This window comes from Panthera leo, chromosome A1, assembly GCF_018350215.1.
Source record: "Panthera leo isolate Ple1 chromosome A1, P.leo_Ple1_pat1.1, whole genome shotgun sequence".
Lineage (NCBI taxonomy): Eukaryota > Metazoa > Chordata > Mammalia > Carnivora > Felidae > Panthera > Panthera leo.
This window is the reverse complement of record NC_056679.1, coordinates 140572764-140599502: the sequence shown is the minus strand read 5'-3', so window position 1 is coordinate 140599502 and position 26739 is coordinate 140572764. Positions and strand designations below refer to the sequence as shown.

Below are 26739 nucleotides of genomic sequence, written 5' to 3'. Positions count from 1 at the left end.
TTCTTGTGTGATCTCTTGGATAGCCAAGAAGGCTCTAAATGTTTCTCTCTTTTCCTTCTCAGCTTAAAGGTAGAAAATCCACTGATCTACTAGAGTAGTCACTTACATGGAAATAACGTGATGAAGGACTATCACAACAGGTCACCCCCTTCCTCTCCACCTACAGACTCCACTATTGCTCCTGGCAATCTGAAAGGTGCTTCAGAGCAGCTTGTTCCTTTTTCTCTGCCAGGATGCTTGAGGCACTCTCCGAAGTTCAAAAACTAATACCATAGTTCCCAGGGCTATGTTTTGGTGTTTGTCACTACTATGCTTTTTCTTAAAAACTGGCATTCCAGCTTTCTTCAGTTCAAGGAAAAAAGAATACCATAGCTATCTACTCTTTTTCCTGTTCAGTTTTTCTCACCTCTTCCTGTGCCATGCCAACAGTCTCAATGTTGACTCCATCATCTGCCCTCAGACACATCATCTCTGTCGTCTCATCATTTCTAACACTATTGAGCACCTATGGCCACATTCTGTGCAAAGTCTGTTATGTGAATTATCCCATTTAACTCTCACAACCCAGCAACAAATTGAGTATTACCAGTTTTCAGATGAGAACATGCATTTTAAATTATCTATTCTTTTCCTCAACTTTTTTGAGATTTTTTTCTGAAGTTGTCCATGTGGTGCAGTTATTTTCAGTGTTTCTTCTGCGTTCTGCAGTTTTAAGTTTATTTATATTTGACAATGTCATTATTTTTCTTCCTCTCTTTCAGTATCAGTTATCTTTTTCTTTTAATGTTTTGTCTTGTTTTACTAAGATCATGCCTTATTAAATTCCTTGAAAGCATACAACAGTTTCAGCACAAAAAAGTCTTTTGCCTCCTCGAGTAAGAGTATCCTTAAATGTTTATTTAATTTACATTTTGCAACTTACATTCATTTTCCTTTTTTTTTTTCAATATTCGATATTTCTTTTTGTTTGGGATTGTTTTCTGGCTCACTCATTTGTAAAGGTAGGCAATGTTACCAGAGCCTTCTTACCGTTCAAAAATAACATGGCTATGTCTCCTTCGCTGCTCTCAAGAGATTCTCTCTCTCTCTCTGCAGAGAGAGAGAGGTGTTATCTTACTTACCTAGAGGGGAAAAATCTTACGAATGACATTGCATTTCTCAGGAGACACCTCGGGCACCTTCTGAATTGTTCTGTAAGTATTCAAGACAGAGGACTGGCTAACGAAACCATATTCTCTGTACCACTATCCAGTTCCTTGGGAAGAGACCGAGCGAGGGTGTTGGAGCTGGGGTTGGCTGGCCTCAGCCTGGAAACTTTCTCTCTGAATGTGTTAAGACTACTGTGGCTGGGGCTGATTCAGCCAGCTAGGAAGGTTGAGCCATTCTATGGAGGAGAAGTCCTCACTTTTCAGATCATTCCTCTAATTCAGGGTGAAGGGGCCACATTGCCAAAAAATGAGATTAGCATAACACCCTTTCGTTATGGTCTTTTGGTTTTGTGGGTCAGCAAGTTTCCACTGAATACATATTCATCTCCAGTCTACAGCTTGCCTCTAGACCTTCTGCTTTCCTTGTTAGAAAACTGTCAGAAGAGTGAGAAACAAAAACAAGGTGAGGTGACTTCATAGTTCTATGGCTTCTGCTTCAATCTCTCTGCCTCTGCTGAGGTGAAGCAAAAGGCCCCAGATGATTGTTTCTACCCTTCTTCTCCCAAGCCCTCTTGTGACTTCGGCCCTGGGTCCCAATATCAGATGGATTTTATACCTGTGCAATCCACAGAATGTCCTCCAAATACAATACTGATCCATTCCCTGAGGCTGGAGAGCTTAAGGTTGGTCCAAATTGTCAGGTCAGCTGACACTGTTTAATTCTGTATAAAATTAGAGCCTCAGCATCAGTGTAGAGGATTTCATCTTTAGGCTTTTTTGTCACTTCCTGTGTGTTTTGCCTACCACTTACTTACAGAAGGAATAAAGTGAAAACTTACTGGTTCAGCAAAGAAAAAAAATCTTTCACAGTCAGGTTTGTGGGAGACATTTCTTCTAAAAATTAATCATGTCTGCCTTCTAACATCTTAAGCTCCGAACAAATTTGACTATTTGAGCACCGATCGTACATAAGACACAAGAATACACAAATTTTGGAAACTTATTTTCTGACCTGGATGATGTTATAGTTAGGTGAGGGAAGCAGGTAAGTACACCAATGATCACAAAAGAGAAATCTTCAACCTAAAAACTTCCAATTTGGGAAATCTCACAGCTATGGGCCAAAGCAAAAGCCCATTGAATACTGTCTGTCAATAACAGTGTCATTCTGGATGCACACAAAAAAAGACATGCAGCCTTGTGGAAGGTAGCATGTTGGTTCTCAGAGGGTGCTAGGGGAATACAAATGAGAAATATCTACATTTGTGAAGCTCTCTGCCGCAGAAAGTTCAGATAGTCACGCAAGCTGAAGAACAACTCAAAACCAAACAGTTGGAAAGGAGGATTTTTCCTACAGGACTCAATGAGGAGTCTGTGAGGGAGGAGACATGCCTGCAGATGCTAAAGGCATTTTGTCAGCTCTTGTGCTCTTTCTGTCTAGAAGTGTGTACAAACAAGGACCAATCAGCATCCACCAGCCACTGAAAAAGCAATTCAGAGAACACCTGGCTTAGAAAGTAGATGACACAAGGAGATCCAGCTTTTTAGAGAAAGAGGATTTCAATTCTGATTTGAGGGGTCCCTCTGGCTCCAACAAGGTTGGTGGCAGGTGGACCTTGGCAGGTCCGCAGCGCCCCTTAATAGTCTCCATGGTTGAAAAATCATTCAACATCCTTCCCAGCTCCGGGCATAATAAAGCAGATTTGGGGGCATCAATTAAGCGGAAAATCTGCACTCTGATTTGTTTATTAGAATGCCAGTAGTTGACGGTCACACTATAAAATAAAGCATCTTCAGGAGATATGACAGTTTGCTGGAACTAGCGGTAGGCGATTCACATACCTGTATTTTGACCACCTGCTCTTCTTGTCCATACAAATATGATTTCCTAGCTTCATGCTCTTTCCTAAGAAGGGGTCCTGCACTTGTGGCTTCCAAGCGAAGAAGCAAATCTTCAGAAGCAGACCACATCTTCTCACGAACATAATCTCTTGTGACTTCCTCCACAATGTCCTGGCAAGAGATATTTCTTACGGTTACACTTCACACATCGGGTGAAACGAGCAAAGAGAATAGCTTCTGGAGCTTCTATCTTTGAGAAATAGGATATGGACGGCTCTTTCTGGCCTGGTTTAAGCACAGACTTGATCAGAGCAAAAGGATGAACTGGCTGAGCTTCTTTCTAATGACTTGCTTTTGAAATCCTCTGACCTTGGTGCTGAGGTACTAGGAGAATCTGGCTGAGTGATCTCAGGATCTGGAGGCGGAGATGGACAAATGATGCTGGCAAGGACCAAGTGTGAGGCTTGAGCTCCAGAGTGTACAAGGGACAAGGACGGCTGTGGTATGAATATGCACTGCCACCTCCCTCTCCAGGGCTGCCAAGGAAAAGAATGCAGTGGCCATGAAGTCTTCTGGCTCCTAGGCCCCCTTTCTAGTCCAGGCCAGAGAGCAGACCTCTGCAACAAGCCAGGAGGAGCCCGAAATAAACTTGGGGGGAAAATAAAAGACTTTGGACAGAAGGAAAGGGGGTGGGCGAGGAGAGACAGGCATTCCCCTGGCCAGACAGGCGAAACCCAGATGAATGAGAACAAAGGAGAGGGACTATGAAAAGTCTCAGGTAGATGATGAACTGGGTTTGCTTTTTACTTTCTTTGAGAGATGCAAGCCAAGACTGGACTCACTTCTATGGCTGATGCCTCTTACCAATGTGACTAGAATCAACGGATGATTAATTAAAAAAATTAAAACTGAAATCATAAAAAAATGCTTAAAAACCTTTAAGAGAAGACATTCTTACATTCACTAACTCAGAACTTTTAGATTGTCTAGAAGATTATTTTTTTTTAACAGTGTAGACCTTCCACTTTAAAAGAAAAAAATTTTTAATCCGTTTTTTGAGAGAGAGAGACATACAGACAGAGTGTGAGAGGGGGAGGAACAGAGACAGAGGGAGACACAGAATCCGAAGCAGGCTCCAGGCTCTGAGCTATCAGCACAGATCCCGATGTGGGGCTCGAACTCATGAACTGTGAGATGATGACCTGAGCTGAAGTTGGATGCTTAACTTACTGAGCCATGCAGGCGCCCCTAGACCTTCCACTTTTTAATAATCCTAACAGAATGATGCTCCATTTTACAAAGTTACTCCTAGGGCATCTTTGGAGGCCACAGGAACAATTTGTGGCTCTGGTTTTTAACCCTTTGATGCTGCTTCTTCATAGTGTGATACATCTTTTCCACTCTAGCATATTGTTTTTACATATTGCCCACAGTTTCATTATTTGCAAGGTAGCACTGGTAATGCATTGTAACAATGATTGACAATGTTTGAAATTACTTAATAAACCATTTTCTTCACTGTCTTCTTGTCATTGATTTCTGGTGGCATCATCAGCCTCCAGGCCACAGATTTTTCTCTGAGTTTTAGCAAATATCTTTGATGCTGGTGACTTTGAACAATTTTATAAGACCTACATTTGTGTGTTCTGTCTTTTTTTTCAAAATGGAACTAAATTCTTATTTGTATCTTCTCTGTAAACACACTACAATGCATGGAACAAACAGCAATTTTCACATCTTTTGGGTCCAACTTTGGTCTCAAGTCCAAAGCAATCTTGGTGAACATCCTTTTAAGAGTATTTCCCCCTGGAAAGTATTACTGACTTTTTAAAGGACATATCTATCTCTGTGGTAGGCTGTGGGGGGGGGAAGAAAGAAATTACTGAACACTGACAACCAGGAAATTACTACTAACTGAGCTCTTGTGTCAAGGTAAATGTGGAGATTAATTTTTAGGATAATGTACTATCACAAATAAGCTACAATATCTTTCTTCCCCTTGCTCTCTTTGGTGGTGTTATGTCAATATAGAAATAACTGTACAAGTCAGTAGGCATGCAGCCCCATCCAACTGCATTCATGACGACTTTACTCTATACCCAGGCTGCAATTTTAGTATATGTGCTGCCGAAGCGAGCACGATATACCCAGGCTGCAAAAAATAAGTTATTTCCTCCCACCACTTCCATGATTCAAAAACAGAAAGGCAATCACACTTATTTTTTCAGAGCATAGTTATGCATTAAACATGAACCTCCTACCTCAATTTCTTTTGCCATGAGCCATGATTCTTTAGGCAAGCATGATTCAGGTGTGACCCAGGAAGTCTCTTGTGAATCGATGTTGTAGTAGTAGTCATATTTATCCTGCAGGGTGAGTTTGAGCCATGAACCTTCAGTAGACACTAAAGAAAGAAGCTTGTTACATTCTAGAGAGAAATACTGAACGCTTCAACATTATACTTTCTCCAATATGTAAAATAATGTAATGAACAATTTTTCATCAAGCATTCCGGCAGCCTAAGTTAAAATCATTAGAAATGACTTGCTAAAATGGAATGAATTCTATGTGTTCAATGGCGGCTCTCTACTAAGCCAAATGGGGAGGACAGTCTGATGGGTAATGCCATGGTTCTCGATCTCAAATTCCTCACGAGGATGAGAAGAGTCACAAATGGCCATCAAGAAGGAAAAAGTAGACAAAGAATGTATGTCCCAGATGTGAATGGCACCAAAGTGGTCAGAGGAGACTGGTGAGCAAGAATCTTCTTTGCTTAGCAACTCTTCCAGCAATTTCTCTGAGAAGGAGTGACCTATACAAACTGTGACCCATTATTTAAGGAAAGCCCATGATCTGCATTAAATCAAAGCAGAAGTAACTCATCTTTGCAGACAACTTTATCCTAACTAAAAACTGGCATATCCAAGCATGATGGTCACTAAGTAGGGAGAAGGAAAATGTCCTGGTTCGACTCATCGTGCTCTACACAACCACACAAAATGAGAAAAAAAATGTGGAAAGGACTTCATGTCTGGGGGTGGTGAAGGGTGCACTAGGAAAAAAAAAATCTATGGCAGTCATGGCTTAATTAGTCAAGACGAATATTTCCTCTTCATGAACCCATGGGCTATCCCTCCCATTTAGAAGTATGTTTATTTTGTTGAATGGTCATGATTCCGGTCCCAGACCAGAGAGCCAACAACAAAAGCCAAAATAAAAATGTTCTGACCTAGACCAATCTAAGCCAGCTTCTGTCAAGTGAGCACTCGACTAATTGTGTTTACAGGGAATCAAAGTTCAAAGTGAATATCTGTACAGAATATTTAAATGGATTAAAAAAACTAAGCAGGGGTAACTTTAAGGCCCTTGAATGTGGTTGGTTGGTTATTTGGTTTTAAATGCTCCTCAACTGTTCTCTGTTTGTCACTGCCCAGGAAAAGAGATGTATCTCTTTTCAAATGGGCAGACAGCTGTTAGCTGTGTAGAAATGCTGGCCTACCAGAAGTATCTTGTACAGCCAAATCAGGATGCTCACAAGTAATAATTATGAATCTAAGATAACTCCTAGGTTTGTGAATTGGCAATTTGGGGATATAAGACAGTATGCACCAGAACATGGCACACGGGAAGTGGAGGCAAGTAGAAGATAAATTAGGCTTAGGCCAGGATGGATTTGAAACTGAAATGAACCCTGGCATTAACACTGTTGTGCAACTCTTTCCCCATAAAGGAAGAGGCAGAGGACACTACAGCGACTCCGGACGAAAATATGTGAAGGGAACAGAGAGAGGCTCAAGGGTGATCAGATGCCAGGTAAGAAAGAATGACCAATAGCCTTCTGCATGTTTCATTAACGGGCAACTTGCTGAATTCAAGGGTGCAATCTCCGAGTTGGAAATCCACCAAGTGCATAGGGTGCCACGGGAAAGACCTCCAGTTGAACTAAGAAAACCTTTTTTTCTCCAATTCCACTTCTCAGGCCAGTTTCCTGAAGATGCAAAGTACATGACCTGTGATGTGTAAATCGACACCAGCCTGCGAATCAGGACATACCTTGATCTCTGATAGGATGTGAAGTGCTTGGTATCAATTTACTAAAGGAATGGTGCACTGACTCTCAAAAATTAACCTCTTCTGGTTTGCCAGAGTCTCCTTCTGACCAAAATCTCATGAATGTAAGTTTCTAAATCTAAAAAATGACTATTAGACTCATGATCTCAACGATACTTTACAAAGTTAACACATCATGGTCTACTGTTGGATTGAACAGGCATAAATATTTGCCAAGGTTATTGAGCTGGGCCCTTGGAGACCAGTGTCACTGCATTTTATTCCACGTTTTCAAACTTACTCCTATTAAATATTACACAATCATGTACCATTTGTTTCAAAAATGAGAGAGACAAATATTCGTAAAAAAATCAGTTTCCTATCCCTGGAGAAATGGATCAACAAGCAAGCACTAGATAAAGCAAATTCTCCTTAAATGCTGTCTTTTCTCAAGTTTATGATGTCACCCATGCATAGCCACCAAGTTAATCAGACTTTTCCAAAAAACAAAAAAAGAAAAACACATGTAAAAATTTTTTCCAATGCAAAAAAATATTTTAGAAATGTTCATACGAAAGCAATAATTGTCTTAAAGTCAATACAATACATATTGGTGCAAGACAGCATCATATCCAAAATGATATTTAGTCAGTGCCAAATGACTAGAAAGCTTACCACTTTTAGATTTGTGCTCTTTTGCCTTCGCGAGGGCATCATAATACCTGTCAGCACATTCAGGGATTATGTCATTTGTATTAGACACAGAAGACTTCAAATGAGACAAAATATCACATGGCTTTTCTTTCTCCAAACACTGATTGACATCGATGACCAGGGTAACCCCTGCACAATGAGAACAAAGTTTCTGTTATTGGTTATCTGCTACTTACTCTAGTGGTGTGCAAAGGTGAGATGTAATTCAGCCTTTTCCAGTAATGCATTGGAATTAAACCTTTATATCCTTTTCAGAGTTAGTACCACAAATACCCATGACTGTCACCAACTCACCTACAGGTTTAGGTTGTAGGAAGAACAAGATCCCACAGGAGCACAGTTTATTAAAAATTACAGCATTTCCAGGCTACTCTCGTGTGGTGGGAAGGCACTAGGTTCCACTCACTGTACTAATCCATAAGGGTGTGGTAAATGCAGTAGATATGCAGTCCTCCAATAGGTCATCCATCAGTATTTGAGAACTTGTCTTATGAAGACATTTATTTATTTTAGAATATATAAAAAATCCTGATAGTCTCTTGTATAAAGTGCTAGTATACTTCAAATATTCTAGGAAAGCAACAGGTAGGGCTGATGGACATATGTACTCAAGTCCAGAAACTTAATTCTGGAACCCATTTAGACTTAGAAAGCATTTTATTCCATTTTAAATTTCTGCTTCTCCCTATAAATCAAGCTACAGTGAACTCTTGGTTACCTAAAGAAATTTAACATGGTGAGTTCTTTACTATCCATTTCATTCCCAGCCAAGAATATTCTGGCCCAACCAATGAAAGTACTGTTTTTACAAACTATAAATGCACTGAGTTAGAAACCTAGAACAACAATGGAAGAAACCAGGTTAAAATGCTTTGTGGACAGAAGGTTTTGATGAAATGAGGAGAAATGGATATACATTTTTATAAACACCCCCCCCCCCACACACACAAAACTTTACCATACAAATGCTAACTGGCATATTGGTGTCATTAAATTATGCATGTATGTGCATACAAACATGAACACTGAAGGGGCGAGAAAAATGGAGTCTGACTTTCAACAATCTGGAACCAAAGTGATGCAAATCTGGAGGAGCACATAAAGAATCAAGGAGAACTTCCATAGCAAAATTCAACTGTTGCAGAACAAAAGATACAGCAGTATGCTCTTGTGCTTACAGGAGCTAATAAGAATGGATAAACAGTCCACCTTTCCTCTTCTCCAGAAAAGTTTTCTAGGATGGGACAAATGTGGTACTGGTTGTTTGAGAACTTTGTGGTCTCAGAGGAGCAGAAGGAACAAGCAAATGACAAAGAATCCTCTCATGAATTACACCTGACAGTTTCATCTAACCCAGTAAAATGCCATGTTCCTTAAAAGATGGGTATTATAGGGGTGCCTGGGTAGCTCAGTCAGTTAAGCATCGACTCCTGGTTTCAGTCCAGGCCCTGGTTTCACAGTTCGTGAGTTCGATCCTCACATCGGACTCTGCTGACAGGGAGGAGCCTGCTTAGGATTCTCTCTCTTCGCCCCTCCCTCGCTCAAAATAAATAAACTTAAATTTTTTTTTTAAAAAGATGGGTATAAGAAAGGCACAAATTTCTTGGATATGGAAATGTGATTTACCATTGAATATTGATATGCAAGCAGTGGGTCCACAGGTGAATCTTCCAGGTAACTGAAGCTTACTACTCATCTTAACAGAACCATTAATTTTCCCATGAAAATCTAAACCCTTGGAGAATACCCTAAGAGAACAGTCTCTACGCTGCTCATCATTTTATCCATAATCCCTGGTACACAGTAGGTGCTTAATGTTTGCTGAGAGCTGCTAGAAGAGCCCTTCCTGTCATCCTCTGCTACAATACAGTGATTATTTTAGTATTGTTAAATACTAAGGAGCTGCTTGGGCTTCTTTGTTCCTGCACTGAATGGCCTCAGACTCTTATGCTTTTTAGTTTCCCCCGCCTCCGGTCCCCACCAGCTATTTCTTCTTGCTGCTATGTGCTTGCAGAGAGCAGCCCAATCACCTAATTGCCTGGTAATTCGTAGCTTCTGATGTACTCTGAGTTGGGAAGGGACACAACCAAACATATTAGTGTTAAGCCTAATATAAGAATACAAAGGTTCTAAGTGTCTGCCCAAGAGATTCCCAATGAGCAGAGTAAATCAGTTCCAGGACAAAGGCTTTGAGACATGTACTTTGATTGTGTTTTTGCTTAATCCATGGGATGCTGTTTAGTTCCAGATAATTGAAGATGTCAAATAAATGGTCTACATAAAGTCAGGTATGTTTGTGGTAAGGAACAAATGAAGAAATCTCCCATAAGTCTCCTAAAAGATCCGAAAGAAATGTTTGTGTTGCATCTTAAGCCATACATCGGCAGGCTTTCTCTAAGCTATGCACTTAGAGGTGAAATAACCTCCAGTGGGGCAAAAAATGGCTTTTGTGGGGGAGAGGGTGAGAAATCTTTTTATGTATCAGCACAGATCTACATATGGTATAAAAACAGATTCAATGTATCTGTGGTATTAAAATTCCATGGTGAAAAATAATTAGGGAAAATCTATCTAAAAAGATTCCTTAGGGGCGCCTGGGTGGCTCAGTCGGTTAAGCGGCCGACTTTGGCTCAGGTCATGATCTCGCGGTCCGTGAGTTTGAGCCCCGCGTCGGGCTCTGTGCTGTCAGTTCAGAGCCTGGAGCCTGTTTCAGATTCTATGTCTCCCTCTCTCTGACCCTCCCCTGTTCATGCTCTGTCTCTGTCTCAAAAATAAATAAACGTTAAAAAAAATTAAAAAAAAAAAAAGATTCCTTAGGGAACAATAATGGAAGAAAGCTGGGGAATTTTGCTCTATGGAGTCAAAAGTAGAGACAAACCTACTTTTAGAAAGCAAGAAACCCAAGTGAAGGAGACTTGAGTTATGGTGTCCTTTCAGTCTTGCCTGTGGTAAAACCTATAGGGCAGCACTTTCTTGTACCAAATTATCTGGGAGTGGGTTAGATGCTTACAACACGAAACCAAAATCTGTTTCAAGTCTTATCATACAAAGGATGAATGCTTTTAAAGGGAAGATTAAACTCTTTTTTTTGAAAAACTGGAAAATTCTCATCTCATTGTTAGAATATAGATGGTTTTACTTCAGAACATCTTTTTGGTGTTATGTATCATAGAAGAAACTATATCAACTCTTCTGAGACACAGGACAGAGGCAGAAGACAGGATTTTAAATGTGTACATCTGGAGTACACAGTCACATATTTGAGAAAGCCTCTTACACAGTCAACACAACAATGAATCTCAATGTAAAACAAGGAACAGCTTCTCATCTGCAGGCCAAATGTAGGAAGAACATGAATAAAATGATTTCTAAATTGGTTTGACTTCTAAGAGCAAAACTGTAACCCTTTCAGGCTGAGTGCCAATGTTACAATCTAATTTCTTTAAAAGTGTTTCTTTAAACTATGGCTTCCTTCAGTTTTACGTTTAAATCTAAATCTCTTACGAACCCGTCTCAAATTTATTTTATTTTTTCTTAAGGATTAGAGTGCTAGAATGGAAAGACTTCAAAGATCCTGAGGGTATAAGTTCAGGTTGGAGAAATGTACATAATTTTCCAGGCTAAGGAAATAAAAACCAGATGTTCCCCACAGATGCTTCCAAAGTTGAAAAGCCAATCTTTGGGGGCAAGAAGACTAAGGTGTCTCGACAGCATTCTATGACCTGATACAATAGGATACGTCCTAGTTATGCTGCAAATAGGTTAAGGAACAGCACTTTCAGAAGTCTTACTTTCGGTAGATTATTTGTACATGTAGAGTGTTAGTATATCGATCTTGAAGCTACTTTAGATTTCCATGTGAATTTTCCTACTATTCGTCTATGAGTCTTAGAATAAAACTAAAATTAAATCGTTTGAGCCAATGAGGGGATTCTGCTAGTTGCCTAGTACGTCTATCTCAATTATGCACCCTAGACCTGGGGGAATAATTGCACGTCGGTTTGAGGACTCGCTGGGAGAAAGACCTGAGCTAAGACTCCACTGATCACCTGAGCTCCATGAGCCCTTACTCTGGTTGGTGGACCACAGTGACATTTGGGGTTTCCTGCAATTAGTGTCAGTTTCAGAGCCAGTGTGCTGTAATCCCTGGAACGTCTGATTGCATCCTTTCCCCTCAATACAGCCACCATGGTAAAAAATTGCAGCTCTCTTTAGGGGAAGCCTCGAATAAAGATGAACAGTATAAACTTTTGACTGTAGCACTCTGTTCTCAAGTGGACCTGGTCTCCTCTTCACTTAAGGGGTTCTTGGTTTGTAAATGGCTTAAGTATGGGAATTGACTTAGGGGCCATGATTTTTGCTGTCATTACTCAAATTATACTTCCGCATTTGACCTAGAATTCTTCTTCCACTTGTACAAATCAAGAATGAATTTAGTAAACTGTTTAAATCATATTTAGGGACACCACAGTCAATTAGCCAATCCCACAGGTCTGTCAGATCATTCTGATTACTGCTTTGACTCTGCTCTCCATGACAGTAACCACACCCACTCACCTTTGGTGGTTAAGTGCTGCCACCTGGCCTCTGTGGCCTGCCCACAGATTTTGGACTGCCAGTCTTTTTGCAAGTACATGAGCCACTTCCTTAGAGTAAATCTCCGTCTCTTTCTCTATGTATGTGTGTGTATACAGATACTACATACTTTCCAGAGAAACAACTATTTATCTGCATGCACATGCACTTGTACATATGCACGCACACACACAGATATATGACTACATATTTAGTTCTCCAGAGAAAAGTATATATTTGGTTCTGTTTCTCTGGCAAATCTGGACTAATACAATGGAAGGCATAGAAGGGAGCATAGGTATTTATTAAGCAGATTGGGCAAGTTTCTTAAGGGTCAAGATAAAAAAAGGGCTTCAAATACCCATCGATAGATGAATGGATAAAGATGTGGTATATATACACAACAGAGTATTACTCGGCATTCAAAAAGAATGAAATCTTGCCATTTGCAACTACGTGGATGGAACTGGAGGGTATTGTGCTAAGCAAAATTAGTCACAGAAAGACAAATATCATATGACTTCACTCACAGGAGGACTTCAAGAGACAAAACAGATGAACATAAGGGAAGGGAAACAAAAATAATATAAAAACAGGGAGAGGGACAAAACAGAAGAGACTCTTAAATATGGAGAACAAACAGAGGGTTACTGGAGGGGTTGTGGGAGGGAGGATGGGCTAAATGGGTAAGGGGCACTAAGGAATCTACTCCTGAAATCATTGTTGCACTATACGCTGACTTGGATGTAAATTAAAAAAATAAATAAACATTTTTAAAAAAGGTAAAAAAGGGCTTGATTAAACTAGAAATTTGAGAGTTCAGTAACCATTTTTTTGCTTTCTGGATTTTGTACCAGAATCCTTAGATTTTGCTAGAGATAGCACCTAATCACTGAAAATAGTGCCACCACCAATAGATCTTTTTGTATATATACTCAACAACTAAAATTTCTAAGAGTCCAAATCTTTTCAGAAACTAAAGCTATACAGTTATAAACATAAAAAATCAGTGGCATAACCAGCAAGGTTCACTGAGCCAGCAAAAGGAGGTGAGGACTTACATTGTTTTGCTTTGTCCTTGTCCATGTTGGCCTCATCGACCGCATGCTGTATCTCATCCAGCCAAAGGACTTTGGAAACAATCTCAGAGTCCTGGGAATAGGGTCATAGAATAAAAGAAAGAACAGGGAATGATGATGAAACAGAATTTATAACTGCTTTTCAGGAGCCCATTTATTACAGTTCCCACAGACTCTTACCAACTACCAAGCACTGTCATAGACTGTATAGACTATTAATGAAATAACGCCCAATTCCAAACCCCATCCCCCACTTAGGTGCATTCGTCTATTGGTTTGTGTTTTTTCCAAGACTGCCCTCTCCCATGGTGGTCCTTTATAAAGAACCGGATGATCCCTGTGTTGGAACTCCTCCACAGATTTCCTCTGCAGTTAGGGGAAAATGTAACTCCCCTTCCCAGGGACCGTGGGGATCTAATGATGCAGGCCTGCTGACTCCTCTGGCTGCCCTTCACACTCCTCTACTCCCTGTCTCAGACCTGCACACCAGCCTCCTTCAGACCCTAATGTTCTCCAGCTGTGTGGCTGTGGATTCTTTCTTACCGTTCAGGGCTTAATTCAAATGTCACCTCCTCCAGAAAAGCCGCCTCTGAATACGCTCTCCCTTAATCACTAACTGTGTTCCCAAGGTGGCCAAGGTACCAGAGGAAACTTTAAATTTGAGGGAAACACAATGATACTTGGCATTTACCAGACACAGAGACAAAAACAAAACACCCATACAAAAACATGGTGGCTGCCCTCAAGGAGCTAACAACTTAGTAGAAAAGATAGATTTACATAAAAAATAATTATAATACAATGTGATCAGAGCGATAATGGCTGTAGACACATGATCTAGAAATAGTCAAGAAATGATTATAGTAGGGGTTAATTGCAGGGGGAAGAAATACTTGGAGCTAAGGACAGCTTCAGAATGGAAGTGATAATAGCAATAAAAAGGCACTAAATTATCTACCTTTTTTTTTTTACTTTTAAAGTGATTTTATTTTATTTTTGGTTGTATTTTAAAGAGAGACAGAGCATGCACATGAGTGAGGGAGAGGGGCAGAGCGGGAGAGAGAATCTTAAGCAGGCTCCACACTCAGTATGGAGAGTGACATGGGGCTAGATTCCATGTCCTCGGGATCATGACCTGAATTGAAATTAAAAGCTGGATGCTCCACCGACTGAGCCACCCAGGTGACCCCATTTTTTTTTTTTACTTCTCGGTTGATTCTGACTACCATATTAAAAATATGGTGCTACTATATAGTAATTAAATGGGACTTCCAGAAACCAACTGCCCAAGATTACATAAACTTGCCAGAGATTACAAGTAAGTGTTATCAGGAGAAATTAAGTATTTTTCAGGGAAGATGAGACATTCAATTTATTTTTTTTTAAGTTTATTTATTTTGAGAGAGAGAAAGCACATGCAGGGGCATGAGCAGAGGCAGAGAGAGGGAGGGAGAGGGGTGATCCCAAGCAGGTTCCGTACTGTCAGCACAAAGCCTGACGCAGGGCTCAATCCCACAAATCTTGAGATCATGACCTGAGCCCAGGCACCCTGAGGCATTCAATTTTCAACAATGGGGACACTTGCCCATGTGTAGTAATAAGTGTCACGTACTAAATCCTAAGGCAAGCCTGTGATGAACAGCAAGTAGCTCATCAGAACCATGGAGAACTTGCTCCATCATTCAGGACTCATGATGGATGGTTTGCAGGAAGGAGAAATGACATCCACCTGCTCCTCTGCAAGGCTTCAAAGCTATTTCCCTCTTAGACTAACTTGAGATAATGTATGCGGAAAGCACTCTGAAAGTAAGACAAAGAATCTATCACTTCATCCTGTAATATCTGGGCTAATGGAGACCATCATGGAAGGCTTGGCTCCTGCTTCCACAATCATCTCTAGGCAGATCTGCCACATGGGTATGGTTACTTGTAGCAAGATCTCCATTTCTTGAAAGAATGGATGTGAAGGAATCAAACAAGAAGCATGATAGGAAGTTGAAGACTACAGGAAGAATGAAGAGACAGGGGAGTAGGAACTATTTGTTCCCAAGGCCAAAGAGAACCCAAACACTCCTCCCAGGACTAGCCTAAAGACTAAGTTCCATACAAGTTCATTTATGTCTCTTTCAGTTTTTTTGAAGAGTATTTACCAAATTCTTTCGTAACTTACCATTGTAGAAGATGCACCATACAAACTTTGACCCAGATGAAAAGGAAGTTAAATCCCACTTAAAAGCTTAAAGTGTTTGTTTCATAAGGCAAAGTTTACAAACCAAATGGATTTAAGTCAACAGTTTATATCATGACTCATTACACCAAAGGATGCTAGAGTTAAATGTAAAACCAAGAGTAAAAACCAAGCCCTAGCGGTTTAAGATCTCCTTTTAAATTGCTTGCTACAAGACTGGAAATTTATTTATAGGATGGTCAGGGCTCTACCTCAAGCTACATAGCCAGGTTCAACATCTGAGTGACAAATGGATCAAGTAAAGAGAAAGCAGGCCATCTGCAAATCAAGTGACAAATTCCTGAATTCAGATGAGTCCTAGAATATTTTAATTCAACAAAAAGTACCTTTTCAATATTTTATGGCATTTTGGCTATTTCTGCAATAAAATAGCTTTCAATTTCAGCTTCTGTTAACATATGTTATGTAGCTGAAGTACTAGTAATTTTTGATTGTAAAACTCTTGGTGTGATGAAATTTAATCATGATGTGAAAAGTTTACACAGATCAATTCCTTCCTGGCTTATCCCTCAGCCTGTAAGTCTCACACCAAATCTGCATTTTCTGATTCTTGCTGCATTTTATATGCAACATGCTGTTGGGACTGTTTGGCTAAGGGTTTAACCTTAAGTTGTGTTAAGTACAGAAAAATCTGTCACAATGCAGTTTCATTTATACTACATATTAAACCATATCCTCTGGGATATAATTATCCATAAAAGCTTATACGTTGCACAACGGTGTGGCTGTCCCAAACACTACTGAGTTGGGCACTACATAATGATTAAGATGGTAAATTTTATGTTATGGACATTTCACATTTTAAAAAAAATGTTTATTGTAGACCTGCTCACCAATAACCATGGAATAAACAGAGTCCTCTGCATTTTAATGTTGTATCATGATTTTAGTTTATTATTTAACACCCCTCCACACCCCACTGTTACCTGACTCTGTAGTTAACGAAGAGCTCAGAATATGTTGAGTTATGGCAAAACAAAACACCCTAAAACCAAGTATGGCCAAACAGTGATGGCAAATTCAGAACAATGTGACACTGATGGAGAATTTTCAAAGTTACCATAGTCTTAATTTAGCTTCCTAAAAAAAGTTTGTTTTCTGTAACTCATTTCATTTATAATTATGTAATGGGTTTAAGAATTAAAGTTTGAATAACAGAGAGGATTCAGGAAAGGCTAATTTCTGATAGCTCAGTTATTCAGTAGACATCACACTCTGGCACCGTGTTTTTTAAATGGATAAAAATGAGATATAGGACAGTCAAAACTAACTGCTGCTCGGCCTCTATGTTCAGCTTACTTCTGTAAGCACTCACTGTGTACTACCTGCATTTTTTCAACATGTCAAAGTATACGGGGTGGGAATTAGAGCATCTACGCAGAAGGAACTGTTAGGGGTGGGTAAGAGTTAAATGATTTGCTCCAGGAATAAAGTAACGTGTTCAGAGACTCAGCCTGAGTCACGCAGCCTGCAACATGAGCGCTGTCACACCCTTCCCCTCCAGAGGCCCTGGGCAAGCTTCCCAGTCTGCGGAGCATGCGACAGACAGCACGCTCTACGGCGAGAACAAGGGTTCCCTTTGCTGTTCACACACGAAACCGAGGGGAAGCTGTGCTCCCTAATTTTACACGTTTAATAACATTTGAGAAACGGGACTCAGGTCACCAAGATGAAAGCCCTCATCTTTGTAGCTGCTGGAGTAATGCTTCTGTTGCCCACTTTTTGCCAAAGCGGTAAGCTCTTTTCATACGGGGTAGGTCGGGGGGTGGTGGTTTGTGTTACAAGGGCAAACGGAACCTAATTTTCTTCGCGCTTCACACAATCTGCAACCTGAAAGGCAGAGTTTGAGGTTTGTTATGAAAAGGCAGCATCTTGGAAGGGAATAGCTATAGTTTGTTTGCTCTGTTCAGACCTTGTCGAAGACCAGTGTTCTCTGCTTAGATTTAAAAACCTGTGGCATAGTCAAGATTTTAACTCCTATAATGAAGTCACGGATCAAACTTCATTGTGACAAGATTCTGATCTTCTAAGAATTTCCTCTGATTCGGCAAGACAGCACTTTTTCAAGAGATTTTCAAAATTCCTATGTTTATACCTTGTCTTGGGCCACAAGTAGGGAAAACAAGAACAGTACCAGAAAGAATGAGTGGTCCTCCAGTAAGTAATGCTAACAGGTTACTGTTTCTTAATGACTTTACCATGGAGTTCTCCTTACAGTCACATGATCTTTTAGTTTTTAGAAATGAGATCTCCCAAATACTATTATTCAACTCTTAATGTGTTTCTTATTTCACTCAACCCAATGTTAGCCTGTCACCTCCTGCTTACTCCAAAATAAACCAATGTGCGCTATCTGTATCCACAACTCTTCTGCTGTTAGGTCACTCTCCAGCCAACATTGTTTGGAGCAGGAAAGCTGGGGTGAGGGACAACGATGAGACAGAAAAAATAAAAAATTAACAAAACTAAACCTCTATAGAGGAATGCTGCTTCAACAGGCAGGTGAAATCGTCAAGGTGGTTGTGGGAGAGTACTAAGCATTCAGAGGAGCAGTGGGTGTGGGATTCACGAGGAGTGAGCGTTCTGGGTAGGGGTGAACCCAAATGCAGCAGAAGGGGGCTCCTTCAAGGTGCTGGTGGAGTTTGGTGCAAGTGAACAGGGGGCATTTAAAGGCGACAAAGTAAGAAGCAGGGCATTTGCTTTCTTCCATGGGGTGGGGGAGAAATGAGTAAAAAAACCCCATCGTCTAGAGGCTGAAGTCTGGTCCCCTTGGATCAGTCCCTTTCCAAGGCCTTTGCCCAGAGTAAAAACATTTTAGAAACACTATGCCAAACGGAAGCCTGTATTAAGAATCCAAACAAATTGAAAAATATGTCAAATTTAACAATGAGTACTATTTTGAAAGCACACCAGACTCTAGGCACTAAAAGACTTACTCAAGTCAAGCCAGATCTGGAATTCTCATGGAAAAAGGAATCGAGGCTTTTTCACAGCCACTGTTTACCATGTTTTTAGGCACCATGTCTTGCTCAACCACAGGAATTTTCTGAAAACTGACAAACACTTCATTTCAACAACTCTCTTATCAGATCTTGAAAGGAAATAACTTGCACAGCATGTTCTTCAGCCACCATTTTCCAGCTTTGGGCCTAATTCTCAAGGCATTTCTCTTTGGGTAACATCAAATTTAAGCATTTTTCAAAATGCGAGAATGAAGAGAAGGATGTGTGTGGCTGAATCCAAGTGTCACCCAACCCCATCCTCAAAGTTCACATCTAAACACAGGCAGAGAACACTTCCCAGATATTTCTTTCTTTTTCGTTAATCTATCTTCCTTTAAACGACACCTTAACACCACCTCCCTGTCCCTACTTGTTCAGGCAATACTCTGTTTTATACACTGAATTCAGTTTGTGCAATCTCAAGGTTATGAGGAAGGCTTCAATTTCACCTGGGGGCGAACTGCTAGAGATTAAAGCAGGAAGAGAAACTGGCTTTGAATGAGAACCAGGTTACTAAACACTAACCCCAAGTGCTCAACACGTAGGAATTCAGAAGTCATGTGAAAAGACGTAACTGGCAGAACAATGGCATTTTAAATTGGTAAGTATGAGGTTTATATTAGGCATTAAAGTCCATCTTAGAAATCTGAGAGAATCCACTTTATGTACGTGTCAAAGATTTACGGAAAAATTATATAATGAGAAACAGGTTTGAGGAGTAAGGTCTACTGTGTTTTTGAAATTGCTCTTGCATGAATTAGGAGGATTAAAATTAGCATGCCAATGAATGCCCAATATATAGTATAATTTATAGTATGTAGTGGTTGCATCTCTATTCCTTTTTGTTCCATTTCTGAATTTTTCCTTGGTTTTTTAAATGGAAATAGAGTTGCCATACAATGTTACATTGGCTTCAAGTGCACAACATAGTGATTGGACAATTCTATACATTATCTCGTAAGTGTAATTACCACTTGTTACCATACAATGTTAATACATTATGGACTATATTCTCTATTCCCCTCTTTTCATTTTTCTTCCTTTGTCTCCTCTATGCTTGTCATTTGTCCCATCTTCTTCCCCAAAATCATCTAGAGTAGACGCCTCCTAGTCATTTTTGCCTCCTGCCTCTCCCTCATTGCCACCAAAGCCAACTGGATGCCAAGTCCCTCTAAGCTGCCATCAGTTTCCAGGGTTCACTTCGCCTTTCTGCTGCCATTGCTCTAGATCGTTACTCTCCATCTTGAGTTTCAATGACTACAGTAGGCTCCAGATCAGTCCCCCTTGCCTCTAATTTCTTCCCTTTTCAGTCTCTACACTGTCACCCAAGTCATCTTAAATATAAACCAGATCACAGTTATATTAGTATGCTATTGGTGCTGCAACAAATTACCACAATTGTAGTGGCTTAAAACAATACAGATGATACTTCCGGAGGTCACAAGTCCTGAAGTCAAGATGTCAGCAGGGCTGTGTTCATTCTGGAGGCTCTGGGGCATAAGTTATTTTCTTGTCTTTTGTTTTTTTTAGCTTCTAGAAGCTGCTTGCATTCTTGGTTTATGGCTCCTCTTTTCATCCTCAATGCCAGCACAGCACAGCATTTTAAAATATCTGATATTGACTCCCTTGCCTCCCTCTTATAAGGAGTCTTATGATTACATCTGACGCACCTAGCCAATCCAGGATACTCATGCCATCTGAAGATCCTGAATCACATCTGCAAAGTCCCTTTTGCACATAAAATAACATATTCAAAGGGTCCAGGCATTAGCAGGTGGAATCTTGTGAGGCCATCGCTGTCTACTATAATGGCCACGCCTCTGTTCACAATTTTGTATGTGCCTAAGCCCAGCATCTGAGAACAGAAACATGATTTCTTTCGAGTTTTTTTCTAGTTAAAGGTCTTTCAGAGATTTGGCTGTATCCTACCCTTTCATCTGTAACCTACCCTGTCATCTTCTTTCACACACCTTATTAGCTTAAGACAATGAGTTTTTGTGTACCCTTTCCACTGGTCTGACAGTTTGAAGACAGGGACAGAGTCTAACACTGTACCACTGGCATATAACATGCAATAAACATTTGTCAAATTAACTTATCTGACATTGCCAGATCCCATGCCAGCCCATGTATCTTATTCATCTATTAAATTTCATCTATGAACCTTGCTCATCTTTACCTCTTCCTTGACATTCTGCTCCAACATTTAAATCTGTTAACCACTGTCTGAATGTCTATACAATTTACAGCCAATATGATATTGGTCTATAATGGTTTGATGTGCTATTATTGCTCTTGCCAACGGTATTATAAACTTCCTGCCTGCAAGGAGTTGCCATCTAGTTTTTGCTCCTGCATGGGCTAGCACAGTGCTGGGGCATACGATATATATACTAAATGCATTCCTGCTACTTACCAGATTTATAGGGATTTGCGAAAATAAAAATGAACCTAAATTCTACAACTACAGAAACTATGTAGATAAAACTTTTAGTTTCATTGTGTCCTGAACCACAGCCATGGGCTCAGCAATAATTCATATTAATACTTCTTCTCAGTTACAGGCATGGAAAATGACGTACACAACTTGGCAAAACCAACCTTACCTATTAAGACCTTCCGTGGGGCTCCCCCAAATTCTTTTGAAGAATTCCCCCTTTCTGCCATAGAAGGCTGGACAGGAACTACCACAACTGTAAAAATTAACTGCCCAGAAGAAAGGGTTTCAAATCTCCACGTGAATAATGCTACCATGGGGTACCTGAGCAGCTCCTTAAGTACCAAACTGATACCAGCCATCTACATCCTGGTGTTTGTAGTAGGTGTGCCAGCCAATGCGGTGACCCTGTGGATGCTCCTCTTCAGGACCAGATCCATCTGTATGAACATCTTCTACACCAACCTGGCCATGGCAGACTTTCTTTTTTGCATCACACTGCCCTTTAAGATAGCTTACCACCTCAATGGGAACAACTGGGTATTTGGAGAGGTGATGTGCCGGGCCACCACAGTCATCTTCTATGGCAACATGTACTGCTCCATTCTGCTCCTCGCCTGCATTAGTATCAGCCGCTACCTAGCCATTGTCCATCCTTTCACATACCGAGGTCTGCCCAAGCGTACCTACACCCTGCTGACATGTGGACTGGTGTGGGCAACAGTTTTCTTATACATGCTGCCATTCTTCATCCTGAAGCAGGAATATTACCTTGTCCAGCAGGACATCACCACTTGCCATGATGTCCACAACACATGCGAGTCCTCATCACCCTTCCAACTCTACTACTTCATATCCTTGGCGTTCTTTGGATTCTTAATTCCCTTTGTGGTCATTATCTACTGCTACACAGCCATCATTCGGACGCTTAATGCATATGATCACAGATGGTTGTGGTATGTTAAGGCGAGTCTCCTCATTCTTCTGATTTTTACCATTTGCTTTGCTCCAAGCAATATTATACTCATCATTCACCACGCTAACTACTACTACAACAACACTGATGGCTTATATTTTGTCTATCTCATAGCTTTGTGCCTTGGGAGCCTGAATAGTTGCCTAGATCCACTCCTTTATTTTCTTATGTCAAAAATCATAGATCACTCCACTGTTTATCTTACAATGGTGAAATCACCTTAGAGAACAAGGAACGCCATCTGTGAAAACACACCTTCTTGGGACGATACATGCCTAGTGCAGAGGGTTCTACCCTCTAACTCCATTCTTGAGCTCCTAAGAAATACTGCCTCAAAATAAAACACTACAAAAGCACTTTTTTATTTTAATACTTTTTCAGGATTTTAAGAGTGTCAGTGCAGAAGAAAAGATATCATCATCTTTAGGGCAACTGACACACTTGCCTGATGGTACTTCAAGACCTTTAATTCTCCATCTTCCCTACTTCCAGTAGGTTTCAACCCTACATGTCCTGGAGGAGGAGGTGGGACAAGGGCGAAGCACAGGGAGAAGCTAAGATCTCAGTTCTCAGTGTTTGGCGTCATTTTTGATTCGTCTTCCTTCTCCAACTCTCACACAGGTGGTCCCTCATCAGCTCACTCGAAGTGATTGTTATCACTAGGGGCCATTACCTTAGTCCCACATTTGCCTTCTAACCATTCTTTTCACTGCCAGCCTATTCTATTTCACTGGCCATTGCCAGATTAATCTTCCTCAGATCATACTGAACACATCACTCAAAAATCCCAGCTCACACAGTGCCAATGATTGTTCACTGTTTTGGAGTAAGTTATAAATCTTTAGCCTGACATTCAGAGATAATTTTCCAACTTTACTTCCCAATAAACCTTGCCTGCAAAGTAGGCACCAGCCAAGCTTCTTGATTTGCTATAATCTTGACTTCTCCTTTTTGCTCTTGCTTCTCTAACTGTAAAGCTGTTTTTAACATGTTTGCCTTAATTCTTTCCATCTCTTAAAGTCTTCAATGGACCATTCTCAAGCTAGAAGTTCATTTTTCTCATCTCCCTTTCTTGTATTTTTGACATTTATATACAAATATTAATTTCATAAATACTTATTAAACACCCTGTATAGTAAAGAAGGGGCTACTCCTCTCCCTTCTTTAGTCTCCTGTAGACCCAAGTCTTCTCAGGGTTTGTGGGGCCCAGATCCATGCTCTGTATAACATGTTGCTGAGTGAATGAATAAAATCTCAAAGCAGCAAAGCAGTATGAAAGCCCATTCAATTGTTACTGAGAAGGCAAGGTACCTTGTATGACAAGGGACATTATTTTTTGGTTGGGCATGTAAAAAAAAAAAAAAAAGACATAAGCTAGAACACACTCATAAAATCATTTAAAAGTTTTGGGCGCCTGGGTGGCTCAGTCGGTTAAGCCTCCGACTTCAGCTCAGGTCATGATCTCACGGTCCGTGGGTTCGAGCCCCGCGTCAGGCTCTGGGCTGATGGCTCAGAGCCTGGAGCCTGCTTCCGCTTCTGTGTCTCCCTCTCTCTCTGCCCCTCCCCCGTTCATGCTCTGTCTCTCTCTGTCTCAAAAATAAATAAACATTAAAAAAAAATCATTTAAAAGTTCAAAATAACAAAACATTAAAAAAATTAAAAGAAAGGGGGGGGGTGTCTGGGGGTCTCAGTCGGTTAAGCGGACTTTGGCTCAGGTAATGACCTCACGGTCCAGGAGTTCCAGCCCTGTGTTGGGCTCTGTGCTGACAGTTCAGAGCCTGGGGCCTGCTTCAGATTCTGAGTCTCCCTTTCTCTCAGCCCCACGTTGGGTACACAGATTACTTGAAGAAAAAAAAAAATTTAAAAAGAAACCTAAAATAAGTTTTAAGATGACAGAAACTTCAATGAAAGTAATTGGTTTCTGCAAATAAAGCCATCATGTGTAATACAGTTTCACATAAGAGAAAAATGTAGTAATATTCACTTGTTAAAAGCACACAACTCTTGTGCAGTAAATATATATATAGCAAAACAGAATGTTTTTGGGCATCTAATTCATAAAGTCTCAAGGAAAGCCTTCAATTTTAAAATAGCTCACAATTCACTGCCTCTGGTGAACAAAGTGTGTTTTCTGCTAAGTATGTGCCAACATGCGCATTACCCAGCCTTTCCCCTGAGACAAAAGGAATTTGGTTTCTACACAAGGTTACACTTGAAATACTATTAATGAGGAGAAAGAATTCTCACCAGCTTAAATCCCTGTCCTCAACCTTTGATAAAACTGGCCATCTGTTCCATGCAGATGTTATCCATTGTCATCGTTTTTAAAAATTCTTTTTATTTTAGAGAGAGAGGGAGAACACATGAAGTGGGGGGGGTGGGGATAGAATCTTAAGCAGTTTCCATGCTCAGCATGGAGCCCAATGCAGGGCTCAATCCTATGATCCTGGGATCATGACCTGAGCCGATATCAAGAGTCAGACGCTCAACCGACTGAGCCACCCAGAGCCCCTCCAATGTGATCTTTAACAGCTGTATGTTTTCGCACAAGCTTTACTTTATACTGGCAATACTAGTAATATAATTTTTTTTCTATTATTTTCAAGGCCAGATCTTGGGAAGGCAAGGCACAGAATTATCTCCATCAAAACACAACCGCAACTTCCAAGCATCCAAACCACAAATGTTAAAAAACACACACAGATGGGGCACCTCGGTAACTCAGTCAGTTAAGTGTCTGACTTTTGATTTTGGCCAGGTCAGGATCTCAGGGTCATGAGATCAACTCCTGCTGGGCGTGGAGTCTTCTTAATATTCTCTCTCCCCCCACTCTCTCTCTCAAAAACAAAAAACAAAACAAAAAAAACCCACACAGACACACATACACACACACATAGACCTCATCAAATAAGCAAAGAATCAGTTTTTTTCCCCAGGGAAAAAACAGGCAGAGAAAAAAAAAGTTTCAAAATTAATGGGCAGAAAAAGAAAATGGTGTTTAAAAATAGCAATTAAACCAAATCATATTCATTGCTTGGAACTGTTTCATTGCTTGGTAATGTTTTAAATCTGTTAGCTCTTGCCAATACAATTCAGGCTCCTCATTTTATAGGCCGAAGCAGTTTAATTCCAGCCTGAGCTAGAACCCAGATCCTTGGGCTCATATTTAATGCTCTATTTCCATTACTAAAGCTGCTGCTCTTACACTTAGGAAGCAAGCCTGACAGACAGATGGCAAAGTGGAGACACCCAGCAAAGGCTTCTAAGTGTCCTGGTGAGGTCCCACGGCACTCCATCTTGACCTAAAGCTATCAGATTGGAATGCTCTGGAAGGGACTTGCATAGCCTGCCTATGAAAGATTTGTGGAGTCAAGGACAAACCGCATGTGGCTGTGGGCAGAGAGGAACCTAGGTCTATCTCTATCCTGTACCCAGAAGATCCCACGTGCGGTTTGTGGATGCAACAATTTGTGTGTGTCTAGCAAGGACTTTGTGACACAGACATCACTCAGCCCTTACCTGGGCAACCGCTGGCACCCACAATAATATTAGCTACATTATTTCAGTATTTTTTGGGGGTGTCAAGCTCCATGCAAAATGCTGAACACTCAAACACATGTGTATGTTCACAATATAATTATATATGATTACATGTTAATATAATCTATAGAAATATAAGTACGTGAACATCCAAATACACTTTATTACATCTGTATGTTACTCTTAACCCCTCACCATGATCCTGTAAGATAGGCACTATTATATCCATTTTACACGTGTGGAAATGGAAGTAAAGAGAATTCAAGGGACTTGACTAAAATCTCTGGTTATTTTGACAAAGCCAATATTGGAATGGTGCCTGTCTGTCTCCAAAGCAAGTAACTGTATCTTCCAATGCTGACAAGTGTGCCTCGGGCCACAGTCTTGGCTCCAACAGTGGGGATGGCAGGCAGAGACCCATTCTCCCCTCCATGGGGTGTGGGGGCACAAGGCTTGGGTTTCAGTTTCACTCTCCTATTCGCTGGCCCGCTATTTATTGACCAGTCCCGTTCCTTTCCATCAGATGAAAGGGCAACCAGCCACACAGCTGCTGTGAGGGTCAAATGAAGATAAATAATGTGAGGGCACCCCTAAAGCACAGGGGGTATGGCAAGGCTGCTGCCATCCCCATCAGAAGGTTAACAGTACAAAAGTCCCCGCCTTGGAGGGATGTTTTTATTCACCTTTAATGAGGCAGTTCAGTAGTACATACGATTATATGTGCATATGTATGTAACATATAAATGTAAATAAATATGCACATACATAAAAAGATATACACTTTAATTTTTATTAAAAATACTTTTGCATAGGTAATACATGGTACAGAGTTTATATTAAAAATTTATTTTCTTCTTCCCTCACCACTCACTTCTCTTTGCCAGAGTCAACACTTCCCTATGCTGCTGGAGACTACATTATGCCAAAATAATTTCTAATACCTTGCATCAAAATGAGCTGCCTTGAAGGGGGAACACCTCAGCCGGGGCAGTAGGTCCTATTCCACAAACTAAGTTACCACTTGGCCCTTTGTGAGTTGTTTACATTTTTTTTTTAAGTTTAGAAACATTCATCATGTAATACATGTACTCTCTAAGAAAGTAAAATCCCAACAGCACAAAAACAGAG

The 26739-nt window shown here is 40.5% G+C and overlaps 2 protein-coding genes across 5 annotated transcripts in view; one reads left to right on the top strand and one right to left on the bottom strand.

The window, feature by feature from the left end:
- The window catches only part of IQGAP2 (IQ motif containing GTPase activating protein 2), a 294057-nt gene that overhangs the window by 61428 nt on the left and 205890 nt on the right, over positions 1-26739 (bottom strand). For 2 of the 3 annotated variants that reach the window (XM_042941451.1, XM_042941443.1), the window contains exons 14-17: positions 13391-13481; positions 7716-7883; positions 5252-5394; positions 2991-3161 (exon numbers count right to left, since the gene is read on the bottom strand). In XM_042941451.1, coding sequence (XP_042797385.1) covers positions 2991-3161; positions 5252-5394; positions 7716-7883; positions 13391-13481 — 573 coding nt within the window. The remainder of the gene's footprint in view (positions 1-2990; positions 3162-5251; positions 5395-7715; positions 7884-13390; positions 13482-26739) is intronic. The other variant, XM_042941459.1, reaches the window with a different exon arrangement.
- On the top strand, positions 16867-22699 carry F2RL2 (coagulation factor II thrombin receptor like 2). Of its 2 annotated transcripts, none has more exons than XM_042941480.1 (2): positions 16867-17389; positions 21223-22699. In XM_042941480.1, exons 1-2 carry the CDS (start codon positions 17326-17328, stop codon positions 22293-22295), a joined length of 1137 nt encoding a protein of 378 aa, XP_042797414.1. In that variant the 5' UTR covers positions 16867-17325; the 3' UTR covers positions 22296-22699. The 2 variants fall into 2 exon arrangements, with proteins under 2 accessions (XP_042797414.1, XP_042797407.1); XM_042941473.1 differs by having other exon boundaries at positions 21217-22699.